The sequence below is a fragment of the Harpia harpyja genome, chromosome 10 (genome assembly GCF_026419915.1).
Source record: "Harpia harpyja isolate bHarHar1 chromosome 10, bHarHar1 primary haplotype, whole genome shotgun sequence".
Lineage (NCBI taxonomy): Eukaryota > Metazoa > Chordata > Aves > Accipitriformes > Accipitridae > Harpia > Harpia harpyja.
The window spans coordinates 29808071-29821926 of NC_068949.1; the positions used below are offsets into that span (position 1 = coordinate 29808071).

General features: G+C 38.0%; 1 protein-coding gene across 2 annotated transcripts in view; it reads right to left on the minus strand.

Moving 5' to 3' along the window:
- LOC128147067 (adhesion G protein-coupled receptor A3-like) overlaps positions 1–13856 on the minus strand; it is a 315407-nt gene that overhangs the window by 127387 nt on the left and 174164 nt on the right. For both annotated transcript variants that reach the window (XM_052799271.1, XM_052799270.1), the window contains exons 10-12: positions 12923–13072; positions 9691–9852; positions 1843–2058 (exon numbers count right to left, since the gene is read on the minus strand). In XM_052799271.1, the coding sequence (XP_052655231.1) occupies positions 1843–2058; positions 9691–9852; positions 12923–13072 (528 nt within the window). The remainder of the gene's footprint in view (positions 1–1842; positions 2059–9690; positions 9853–12922; positions 13073–13856) is intronic.

Sequence of the window (13856 nt, forward strand, 5' to 3'; positions counted from 1 at the left end):
ATTACTATTTGTACTTAGTGATTTTAATTAGATTTTTTTCTTCTTTATGATTAAACCTATGCTAAGTAGAGAAAGATTCTAAGAATAATGCCAGCATCTAAGATGAAGTTCTAGAGAGTCAGACATAATATTGAGTAATACTTTAAAACATAGTGACCAAACATTGGTAACCAAACCAAGCAACTCCCACCTCCATCACAAATTCTCTATTTTCCTGAACTTTGCATAGCACAATCAAGTAGGTTTACTGTTTGTCTCCATTGAGCAAATATAGAAATAATTTTGCTAGTAGATGATGAAAAAGAATCCCATTTTCTGTTATGAGTTACAATTCTACAGATCATTCTATTAAAAAATGAAGAAATGCAACTCATTTCAGAATGAATTTAAGGAGTGCTCAGTCTAAAAGTTCCAGAGAGAGAGTCAGTAGAGTTTCCCTTCTGTATGCTGTATAAAGTCAGCTAGGTTCAAAATACATTAGGAAAGATTTTACTGAGATCTTTATATTGTGACATTCTGCCAACATTTTAGAAAGGGGCTTCAAATAAATATTCTAACTGCACATTTGACGCATGCATGCTGATAGGAAAGAGAAGAAATTTGCATTTATGGTAGAACTCTTTATAACAGGAGAGACACACCAGTGCTTGACCATCAAACTTTCAAGAGATTAATTTACTAGAAATGTTGGTACTCAGTTTCTGAAGAAATACAAAATATGTTGGCAGAGCTGATAAAGAAAACTTTCCAATTCATGTAATTCCATGTATATTTCTATATCAATAATACTATTCCATACATTGCAGAGTGTTCCAGGGTTGCTTCTTGCAGAAATCTTGTATCTTTTAGATCTCCGACATTTGGTTTTCATCTCATAGATGTCAAACTCTTCTCTTTTCAGAGACAACTTTCTCTTTCTTATAAATAGACATGATACCAGTGTCCACAGAATTAACTCCATTGCAGGAAATAAATTTAACCTATAGTTCCATTATTATGATGACTCCTTTTTACCAGAAGATCCCGAGAGCACAAACTACCGTATCACTGACTGCATAGTCCATACAGAAGATTAAAATGCACCAAAGAGAAAATAACTTCAATCAAAATACTTTCAAAGTTCAATAAACTAGTAATATTGTCCAGAAAAGTATCATTTTATCATAGTAAGTATTTCAAGAAATAAGCCTATTAAACTGAGATTCATCTGAAGGATAACAAAAATTCCACTCTGCAATACTTAAATTTAATAACATGCTCAGCCAAATGCAAAATTCTATTTCCTGCTAGATCAAAATTTAATTGTTCCACTTCATTATTTGATAATAACAGTGCATTCTATTAAAAGGCTTATTTATTATTGTTTTTCTTCAGCTGCTACTCAAAAACTCAGGCATAACACTCTCGCTCTGTATAAAGTTTAGAAGATAGAGGATGTAATATTTTTTAGTAGAAGTAAAGGTAATTTCCCTAAAAAAATACATTTTTGCAATGTAAAATCCCCTGAGAGCACTTCACTAAAACAAATATTTCCAAATTACTTTAAAGAGATTGCTTACACATAGAGATGTTTGCAGAACTGGACCCAAGAACAAGACATTTACTCATTTCTATTCACATTCTGAATTCTGCCTGATTACATTAATAGAATATCCGTTAGCACAACAAAATATGCTACACCCAATACACCAGTTTAAGGCCACTTACATGTTGAAATTATTAACCAGTTTATAATGCTAACAACACATAAAATATACATTTTCCAAGTCAGTATTCTGCTTAAAGGTACTACTGAAAGCACACTGAAATAGGTAAGTTATATTCATGATTGTACTGACTTACCCTGGTAGAAGAATTTACCAAGGAACCATTCAGATTGCCGGTGTTGCACTTGAAATTCAAATGTTGATCAGGATGGTGATTTGCTTCCCAGCTTCCTAAATCACGCACCACTGACTTGTCAGAATTTGCAGATATTTTCTGGAAGGCAGTGCAAGTCATTCCTGTGAAACTAGATGGCTTGATCATAAAGGCTTCCAGAGCAATATTACGAGATACCTGTGAAAACATTGAGAAGCAGATATGTTGCTAACACATTAAGCATAATTACATTATTACATGTGCATTGTGTATTTACTGTATATACTTTATAAAGGATTGTGCATGCACACAATTCCATACATATTTATAAGGTAAGAAAGAAAAAGTAACTTATTTAAATAACTGATCTATAATTCTACAACAGCATAGTGGGTTTGCTTGAATCTTCTTTAGGAATATATCAGTTTATATCAGTTATTATTTTATCAGGTTTGTAATTGTGTCATTATCAGCTTCAGTGCAATCAATCCTGATTTAAAGTAACACAGTTATAAACTGAACTAGCAACAGCAGTAATAGGAATTATTTAAAAAATGAACAAGGATGTGCTTTGTACCTCAGTACTGAAACAGAAAGCTTCTTAGCTATTTGGTGGATCGATCTTGTTCTATTAGAATACTGAACATGACTATATGGTTCAATGCAACACCACATTACAGGTCTTCAGCCTACCCTTTAGTGAGGTCATGTGTCTAGATGGAGATTGTAGCACAGTGCACAGATATGCATCTCAATCCTTAAACTAGTATATTCATTTCAGCACAGTCCTGTGCATGAGATAAATAGCTTATGTCATAATCAGGTTGACTAGCTTAGACTTGCATCACACTGATTGGACTACATGGTTTCTGCTTCCAGGCATAGATTGTTTAGTGATCTGTGAGTGTCTGTATTTTGCACATTGATTCCAACGTAAAGGTACCTGAATTAAGACACAAACTCCCAGGTTTATCAGAATGATAAATGTACAAATGTGGCAGTTTTATATTACTGTACTTTGCTTCTGTTATGCAAGCTAGCAATACAGAAGTACCTTAAATCCATTTCTTAGTTAAAATTGGTGTGAATCCTTCAGAATTTGTGGCATCTTGCTGACAAGAAATGACTTCAATGAAGAAAATAACATTAATTCATACTAATAAATGAATCTAAAGAAAAAGTTTTGCGTAAAAACGGCAGGAGAGGGGAAGCCTAACCGTGTAAAAGTCATGGTACCAGAATAAATTAAATCTTAGCATGAGGCACAGTGCATGACTTGCTGGTCCTCTTTTGAACTTATGAAATGGTTTTCAAATGCACCTTCTTCAGTCACTGATGATTCTGCATATGTCCAAAATGAAAGTACCGAAGTCTCATTAAACAATTGATAGAATCATAGAATCATAGAATGGTTTGGGTTGGAAAGGACCTTAAAGATCACCTAGTTCCAACCCCCCTGCCATGGGCAGAGACACCTTCCACTAGACCAGGTTGCTCAAAGCCCCATCCTACCCAGCCTTGAACACTTCCACAAATGCGGCATCCACAACCTCTCCGGACAACCTGTTCCAGTGCCTCACCACCCTCACAGTAAAGAGCTGCTTCTTTACATCTAATCTAAATCTACTCTCTTTCAGTTTAAAGCCATTACCCCTTGTCCTATCACTACAGGCCCTACTAAAAAGTCCCTCTCCGGCTTTCTTGTAGGCCCCCTTTAGGTACTGGAAGGCTGCTATAAGGTCTCCCCAGAGCCTTCTCTTCTCCAGGCTGAACAACCCCGACTCTCTCAGCCTGTCCTCGTAGGAGAGGTGCTCCAGCCCTCTGATCATCTTCGTGGCCCTCCTCTGGACTTGCTCCAGCAGGTCCATGGCCTTCTTATGCTGGGGGCCCCAGAGCTGGATGTAGTACTTCAGGTGGGATCTCACCAGAGCGAAGTAGAGGGGCAGAATCACCTCCCTTGACCTGCTGGTCACGCTTCTTTTGATGCAGCCTAGGATACAGTTGGCTTTCTGGGCTGCAAACACACATTGCCAGGTCATGTTGAGCTTCTCGTCAACCAACACCCCCAAGTCCTTCTCTGCAGGGCTGCTCTCAATCCACTCATTGCCCAGCCTGTATTTGTGCTTGGGATTGCCCCGACCCACATGCAGGACCTTGCCCTTGGCCTTGTTGAACTTCATGAGGTTCGCACAGGCCCACCTCTCAAGTCTGTCAAGGTCCCTCTGGATGGCATCCCTTCCCTCCAGCACGCTGACCGCACCACACAGCTCAGTGTCATCGGTAAACTTGCTGAGGGTGCACTCAATCCCACTGTCCATGTTGCCAACAAAGATGTTAAACAGCACCTGTCACAATACTGACCCCTGAGGAACACCACTCGTCACTGCTCTCCGCTCGGACATCAAGCCATTGACCGCAACTCTTTGAGTGCAACTGTCCATTCAATTCCTTATCCACTGAGTGGTCCATCTGTCAAATCCATGTCTCTCCAATTTAGAGACAAGGATGTCGTGCGGGACAGTGTCAAATGCTTTGCACAAGTCCAGGTAGATGACGTCGATTGTTCTTCCCTTATCCACCAATGCTGTAACCCCATTGTAGAAGGCCACCAAATTTGTCAGGCACGATTTGCTCTTAGTGAAGCCATGTTGGCTGTCACCCATCACCTTATTTTCCATATGCCTTAGCATAGTTTCAAGTAGGATCTGCTCTATGATCTTGCCAGGCACAGAGGTGAGACTGACTGGCCTGTAATTCCCCAGGTCTTCCTTTTTTCCCTTTTGAAAAATGGGGGCTATGTTTCCCCTTTTCCAGTCAGTGGGAACTTCCCCGGACTCCCACAACTTGTCAAATATGATGGATAGTAGCTTAGCCACTTCCTCCGCCAGTTTCCTCAGGACCCACAGATGCATCTCATCAGGTCCCATGGACTTGTGCACCTTCAGTTTCCTTAAATGGTCTCAAACCTGATCTTCTCCTACAGTGGGCAGTTCTTCATTCTCCCAGTCCTTGCCTTTGCCTTCTGCGACTTGGGCCGTGTGGCTGGAGCACTTGCCAGTGAAGACTGAGGCAAAAAAGTTGTTGAGTACCTCAGCCTTCTCCATGTCCCAGGTAACCAGGTGTCCCATTTCCTTCCAGAGAGGGCCCACATTTTCCCTAGTCTTCCTTTTATCACTGACATACCTATAGAAGCTTTTCTTGTTGCCCTTGATGTCCCAGGCCACATTTAATTCTATCAGGGCTTTAGCTTTCCTAACCCAATCCCTGGCTGCTTGGACAATTTCTCTGCATTCCTCCCAGTCTACCTGTCCTTGCTTCTACCTTCTGCAGGCTTCCTTTTTGTGTCTGAGTTTGTCCAGGAGCTCCTTGTTCATCCATGCAAGCTTCCCAGCGTTTTTGTCTGACTTCCTCTTTATTGGGATGCATCGCTCCTGAGCTTGGAGGAGGTGATCCTTGAATATTAACCAGCTTCCTTGGGCCCCTCTTCCCTCCAGGGCTTTATCCCATGGTACTCCATCAAGCAGATTCCTGAAGATGCCAAAGTCTGCTCTCCTGAAGTCCAGGGTAGCAAGCTTGCTATGCACCCTCCTTGCTGCCCTAAGGATCTTGAACTCCACCATTTCATGGTCACTGCAGCCAAGGCTGCCCTTGAGCTTCACATTCCCCACCAGCCCCTCCTTGTTGGTGAGAACAAGGTCCAGCATAGCACCTCTCTTCATTGGCTCCTCCATCACTTGGAGAAGGAAGTTATCATCAATACATTCCAGGAACCTTCTGGATTGCTTATGCCCTGTTGTGTTGTCCCTCCAACAGATACTGGGGTTGTTGAAGTCCTCCATGAGGAGCAGGGCTTGTGAACATGTGGCGGCTCCTATCTGTCTATAGAAGCCCTCATCCACTTGGTCTTCCTGGTTGGGTGGCCTGTAGCAGACCCCTACTACAAAGTCACCTGTCCCTGCCCTCCCTTTAATCCTGACCCATAAGCTCTCAGTCAGCTCCTCATCCATCCCCAGGCAGAGCTCCATGCACTCCAGCTGGTCACTGACATTAATTTTACTTTTTGTTGAAATTAGACAATGTCCAGAAGCTCTCAGTATATTTTTTATACTTTTTACATAAAAGTAATATGTATATTACTTTTAAAGTGGAAGTAGCCTAAAGATTCTTTCCAGTTGTTTCTAAATTCCTAAACCATCCCTTTTTTAGACTGAATTTCCACCTCTTCTGTCCCTGCCTGAAGGTGATTTTTTTCTACACTTGAATAAAAATGCCAAAGATCATTAAGAATCAAATAATGTTTGTATTAAAAATCCAGTGGCTGTTTATTGAAAAGTCCTAAAACCTGAAACTAGGTTTACCTGGATAATTTTTTGTACCATCTGTAGATAGCCTTTCAAGAAGTTACAAAATTTACTGCTTGCAGAATACTATTATCCGTAGCACAGGAATCAAGCTACATGACTCACTTAAAACTCCCGTGTGGTAACAGGTTTTTTTTAACCTTGGGAAAAGCCATTTAATTATTTACAGCTTCATGTTTCCTACTGTAGAATGGGCATAACACTAGTTCCCTGTTTCACATTTGTGAGGTGATGGTGAATAAGATGTTTGCTAGATAATGTTGTAATGAGGATTCAAGTGATTTCACAACAGTGAGCCCTATTTTTTAAATTTTGAATATTAAATTCTTTAAACACTTGGGGTTTTCCACTCCCAAAATATATCTATAAAGGCCTGACAATGTTCAAACAGTGTGAACATGCCATTCTCAGCATATAGAAACAGATGGGTAAAATGTACTGTAAAACAGCGTTCATTATGTAGGACTGTAAAATGAGCTACAAAATGGATACAGATGAACTCAGAGTAAAATCATCCATGGAAACAAGCCACAGTCAGGTACATGTTATGAAAAGCCACAAGCTAATCTTGTCTCTAAGCAGTACAGATACAGAAAATGATAATTTCATGTCCATTTCCTAAACCTTAGATAAAGGCACCACTCAGCTGAAGGACCAAAGGGGATTGTTACCTGGGTAAGCTGAGAGCAGCGCCAAAGGCTGCAAAGACCAAGAGCACAAACAAAAAGCCACGTTGAAATTAGCCTAAAATATTCTGACAGTCTCATCAGCTGGAGAATGAAATGAAAACTCTTCAGGGGTGGGTTTTAAAACTATTGCACGTGCCTGAGACAAGACCATAGAGATAAGTTTTATCATCAGCAGGAAGTCTTCCTTTTCAAACTGCACATCTGATATGTATGCACAGAAATAAAACAAAAGCAGGTGCAAAGAAGCACTTCAGAACAATACTGAAGGGAAGTTAATTTGGGGGTACTGAGGCATACAGATCCACCCCGGGAGCTCTCAGCTGCCCAGGGCACCCCCCACCTCTCTGGCTGCTCCCAGGTCCTCTGAGGGGGCTCCCATACCCTTCCCTCTGGCCCAGAGTCAAGCTGAGGCTCCTCCAAGGCCTCACCTGAACTCCATGGTGGCTGCGTCCCAGCCTGGCCACCAGCGCTGTTGCCCCAGGCCCACCGCTGTCCTGGGGCTGGCCTCCTCACTGTGACCTGGCCTGGCGACCACCGGGCTGCGAGTGGGCCTGGTTGCCATCCCTGGGCCTGACCCTCACCCTAATCTGCAGCCTCACATTCCCCACCTGGCCTCACCACCACCACTGAGGATGTGCCCTGGGCTGGAGCTGCCCCCGATGGCCCCCGGCGTGCCCTGCTCCCCGGCTGGGGGCAGTGGGACAGGCCCTGACTGGGGAGGCCCGGGCCCTTGCGGCATCCTGACAAGAACCTTTTGTCTATATGACTTCTCTAAGATTTTAAATACCATACAGCAGAATAACGTCTTCTTTGGTTTACTGTGATATGATTATTAAATGAAACATTAAATATATCTTTATATATATATATATATATAAAAATCAGAAATTATCTAGTATTTGAAAGTTGCTACTGGCCATTCTTCCTGCAGCATGTTTTGTATGCCATTTGACAGCAAGGGAGACCTAAGAAGATCTAAACAAAGGTATCCATCCTGGTGTTTTTTTGACCTTGAGATTAGCTATTCCACAACCTCATGGAACTGGAAAAACATTTTTGTCTTCCAAAAACGATGTAGGAATAACAGCCATGGCTCACAAGTAGGTTTTCAATGTGCAGGGAACAGTCGTGCATATGTTATATGACTGACAGTTTATAGAAGTTTCTTTTTTTCAGGAATTGTATTATAAGCTAGCAGCTACCTAAGCTTTGGGGGTTTTATTTGCTGTTCTTTAAAATAAAGCAAGCAGATGCAATTTCTGTGAGACAGTTTGCTGGCTGGCCTCCCAAAGGAACAGAAGTGTTTGGTATTGCATGAGATGACACTAGAAAAACTCCACAGCTTTGTTTATTTACAAATTGCACTCAACAGTAAACTAATTCTCCTACAGAAAACTATAAGAAGCAAAAAGATAAAAAGCATGGCAAAAAGGTTAGTGACACAGATCTACATTTGAGTACACAGAATTACTGTTTACAGTAATGTCAACAGCTTCCTGAAGCAGTGACAAGACAAAAAAAAAAAAAAAAGACATTTGGCACTTGACATTTAAAAGAAGTTTAAGTATAAAGCAACGGAGCCCTCCTAGCTGTCACATTGCAAAATACTTCTAAAAGGCACACTATTGTCTCTATGTATTTAATATAAATAAATAAATATTTTTAGCAAATTTGTTTCTTTTATGTAAATGGGAATGAAATAAAAAACTTCCTTTAGAAAACAGTCCAATATGTTTTTGTCTTTGTTTGAAAGACTGCTTTTCTAAAAATATACAGTGAAGGAACTAAGGCCATTATGCTATTTGGCTCAGCCTATAATTCAGCTCAACCTATAACTCCTCCTTTTTAAATTTTTTTTTTACCTTTATACCTTATATACTTTTTTTTACTTTCATACTTGTAATTGAAACTAACACTGAACTCACTTTTAAATAGTGTGTTCATGTAAATGCAGTGGACAACTGAGAAAATAATAAAGGTTGTTTAAAATTAAGCAAGCAAGCAAACCAATCCAAGGAGCTGTAAGGCTTTAAAATATTTATCTAAAATTGTAAAAGGATAAGTTTCAAGCTTGTGATTTAGATGCACTTCTGCTATTTAGATGTTGAAACTGGCAAAAAGACAGTTTTTCAGTGTCCAAACAACCCCTCAGTATGTAAGTGACAAATTCATGTAGGTAGAGTCCAGGGAATAAGAACAATTATTTCATACAGCTACAGTTTGCTTCTAAAAAACCTAAAACTAACCACAAATTAGTAATCCTTATGACAAGACACACTTTTTTGGATCATTTTCTAAATGCTCTAAGCAAGTATTGTCTAGAAACCTCTCTGAAAGGCATATTAAAATCTTCAAGCAACAAGGGAGCATGTTGTCTTTTCTCTTATTAAAAATTTCACTCACTCAACTTTGACCTTTCAAAATAAACCCATATACTGTAGTGGCAAGAACAATAGAAACTGAGTGAATAGTAAGAACACTAGAGTGATAGTGTTGTGAAGAGTCTATTGTAAGAATAAATACAATAAATCAAAGTTAAGAAAGAACCCTTTTTAATACCATCAGTGATACTCAAAAAAATATTTTGGTCTTCCAAACAGAATCCAGGAGAAGAAAAAAAAAAATCACAGATCCAAGTATATCTACGTAAATCGGCTATGCTGTGTATCTGGCTTACACAATCTCGCTTCTCTATATACTAGTTGGTTGTAAAAATTGTGAAGAAAAATGACATTTTTAAAATAAATTCTGACAAAAAGCTTTGTAATTTTATGAAATACCTTTGATATAACTTGAATATTGCTGGTCAACATTTGACTTGCAATGTGTTCCACACATCGTACAATCCTGGTGCAGGCTTTGTCTTCCTTTTGAGCCATCCACAACACATGGTCATCAACCAACATTATATTGCTGGCAATTTCAATAAGAGCATCCCCAATCTGGAAGAGAAAAAAAACCCAAAACCCAAAAATGGTATTGTCTGGAAAACTCACAAAAATAGGAAAAGAATACACAAGAGTACAAGTGAAAGCAGGCACTGTATCTCTCTTGGTAACCATCATTCAAAGACAGTTTTGATTCTATTAAGAAAATTAAATGGACTGAAAAATGAAGACCAAGAAAAGAAAAGTGCAACTGACTTCAAGGAAAAGCTTTTTTATTCACAATTTTAAAGCTTATATCTTCTAGATACACCACAATCACCCTTTTTCTTAAACTAGTTAAAATTAACCATACCCCTCTAAAGAACTGCTTCATGTTTAATCAAAGGACCTTGGGGAAAAAAAAAAAAAAGAAAAAAAGAAAAAAAAGAGGGAAAATATATTTGAAAGGCATTTTTGTTACAGACATAGTGGGGTAAATTTGAGATATAACTCAGGTGCTCTAGCAAACCTATGTCATCTCATTGGCTATACAGAAAATCTGGGCTTATAGCTTTGGATGTTTTAATTCACTCTTGTAGCTAACCCAAAGTGATAAATCTTTGTTTTGCCAGATGACATTTTGCAGGTTTTGGTAGATATGACTGTGTGTTTCAAATTTTTATTAGTATATTACATTTAGAAAGACTAAACATCACTGTGAGTATTTTTTGGTGATTATTTCAAATTGAAATAAAAGTATTTACTTTTTAAAATTCTAAAACTTAATTTGAGTGACATTTCAAAATTAACATTACCACATTACCTTTATTTTTGAAGGCAAAGATATGCCAAAGATATACAAGGTTTTCACAAATAAATTGAATATAAAGGTATATAGAAGAGAAAAAATGGCTGGGAGAAATATAGCTAAAGAAAAGTTCAAGAGGCTAAAAAGTCAATCTAATAGAAACAGAAAAATAAGGCAAATACACAGATAATTCAGTGGGAAGGAAAAAAGAAATTCAGCAATGGTGAAAAAGGTTTAAGGAATGACTGAGGTTATGAAGTTAGTTCTGCATTTTCAATAAAAAATAAATAAATTTCACATGCATTGCAAGGGACACAGAAATAATGAGACTATATGTGAGATTTTATATGACTGTTCCTGAAATATTTAATCTATTTTTGAGAAGATAATTACTGGATAAATCTAGATGGCTTTTGACAGTATGACAGAATTATTGATACAATGAATAATAATAAAACACATTAAGAGACTGGAGTGATTTATGAGAAATTATTAAAGCATACACCAATCAGCTAACCACTAACTTACTGAGGGCAGAACAATAGTCTATAAATATACAAAAGGGGAGAAATAAGAAAAGAAAATAATTTATATTATAATTAAATGCATTAATTAAGAGTAAATGCATGGCATTAAAAAAAATAAAAAAATTTGGGCTAATACATGTACATCTTCTTGGCAAAAACTTGTAGTATATTGCAAATATGTCCCCAGTGCAGCTGCTGAAGCTTTCTTGTTTGAGAGGTGAACCACCAGATGGGACAAAGTACCACTAACTTGTTGTATAAAAATGAATAATCCTATGCTGACTGGGAGAGGCGCTCCCCAGAAAGACTGTACAGAAACTGTACTAGTTTAGCTAAAATGGTTTTTAAATTATTTTGATAAATCACAGAAAACCTCTGTGTATGTATTTTCATTAATTTCTAATGGTTTTATATAACCGTAGCTTCAGCTGCTAGTCAATTCCAAACTGATATACCTTTGTTCATGTGTTGCCTTGTATTAAATAAAGTTCAATCCTATTTATAATTACATGAGTGCAGCCTCATGTGTGAAACTACTGACACTTGAACTTCACATGTATTTTTGTACCTTACAAGTGAGAGTTAAGAAATGGGTGTTAGGAAAGAGCTCAATGAATGAGGAACCTACTTAGTGGACTTGAGAGAGAGGAGAAAGTGTAAAGTTCAAAATAGAAGAAGGAAACAGAGGTGAATTAGGAAAAATGTTCTTTAATTATGAAAACAATAAGGGATTATGAAATAAGAGATGTAGAGGTGAGTGGTGGAGATGGAGATGTTTCAATACCAAAAACCAGAAACTGAAACTTATTTGAAAGGTGGAAGAAATCAGTTAAAAGATTAGACATGGTGCTCAGTTTTAATGGATAATGCATCAGCTGCTAGAAAAATAAAGAGGCTTTATGGTAAATCCAACTGTTTCTTTTGGATGGTAAATTTTTATTTTGTCAGAAAGCAGTAAGATCTTATAATTATTTTGAGCCAAAATACAGTTGTAGCTTTGAAACTTGATTCTTGGAAAGCACTTAATAATGCACTTTTGGTCTGGCATAAAATGATGAAATTGAAGTTGGAGGCTTTCTCATATTGGCACTAAAATGTTAACTGTTACAATCCCCAGAGCTAGAATGGAATGAACATTGCCAAACCAAAGGAAAACAAATGTTTTAACTATAGCTATCATGTGTACAAAAATTACAGGTTATGAAATCTTTATGCAAGCAGTTACTCTGAAAATTAACAGTAAAAACTATGATGAACATTGCTGTTCTCTATAAAAACCCATTTTTCCCATAGGGTTTGCATAACTCTCTGATTAGATTTCCCTGTAAAAATGCCATACATTACGCCAAAGGTTTCTGTAGGAAGTTGCACTTAAAGACACATTATCTTCTCTTCACATGAAGTGATAAATGCTCTCAAAACTCAGTGAAAACCTCCTGATGAAATGGAGAAAACAAAAGAAGCATGTGTAACTCCAGTGGCCAGATGGAGAGGCACCCTGAGTTCATTCTTATATGTTAGACATGGTAGAAATTAAAATGAAAAAGAAAATTAAAGAAGTGACTTATTGAAAACCAATATTTATTTCTAAGCAGCAATGCTTTTGTCAGTCAGATGAGATGGCTTAGTTGTCCTTTTTGGCATAAAGAAACATATCACAGTATAGGCAGAACATTTCCAATCAGTATACCAGCAATCGATTTTAGAAGCTACTCTTCAGTGTGTGCCTGCATACATTAAGAACAGGGCCATATGTGAAGACTTCACTTCTAAGTGATACTTTTTTTTCAGTATAGAGAAGATATCTTACCTCTTCAACTTCATCCACGAAGACAATTAACTTTTCCATTATATAAGCCAAATATATTACATCCATTTTATCCGCAAAGTGAGAAGCACCTCTTGTGTAGGCTGTCAGCTGGCGGGAAAATTCAAGCACGGTTGTCAAATTGATGTGCATCTGAAAATACATCAGAATTGTTAGGTGTAAGAAATCAGCTAGCTTCATTCTCTTTTAAAAACTGGGGATCACACCCATTTGTATAATGCTTACTATAAATTCACATGGATTTATATCAGTATCACAGATTTCAGTGCTGTTATCTGAAGACACCACCAGAACAGGCCAACAGATTTTGAAGATTTTTGTCTACCTTTTCTAGACTGTAACTAACTGGCCTTATAAAATATTATACCAAGCTACAAACCTTGCCTTGCCTGTATCTTTAGATCGTCATGACAACAACAGTATCAATGAGGGTTCATATATACAGTGGTGCATGGTGGGAGAACAAGGGACAATGGTAGTAAGTTGAAAGAAGTTCAGTTCAGATTGGTTATGAAGAAAATCTTTTCTGCCACGAGGGTAGTCAGGCGTTTGAACAGATTACCCCCAGAGGTTGTGCAGCCTTCATCCTCAGAGGTTTTAAAGACCTGAGAGGTTAAAGCCCTGAGAAAACTGGCCTAACCTCATTGCTTACAGGAGAATGGACTGGATTCTAGAGACCTTCCTAATTATTTTATTATCCTATAATTGCACTGGCTCTCTTAATATAGTAATTATTCTTATTTAAGTAGGAACACATCTGAAAACAAACTTCCTGTGGTGTTATCTAGCACTACTGATTGGGAAGAAATGATCAAGGAAACTGAAAGTTGTAAAAGTTATTATGGCAGTTGTTACAGGTCTGTGCCATCCTCCATGCTGTTCCCTGTTATGTTGTTTTATCTCATTCTCTCTTTTA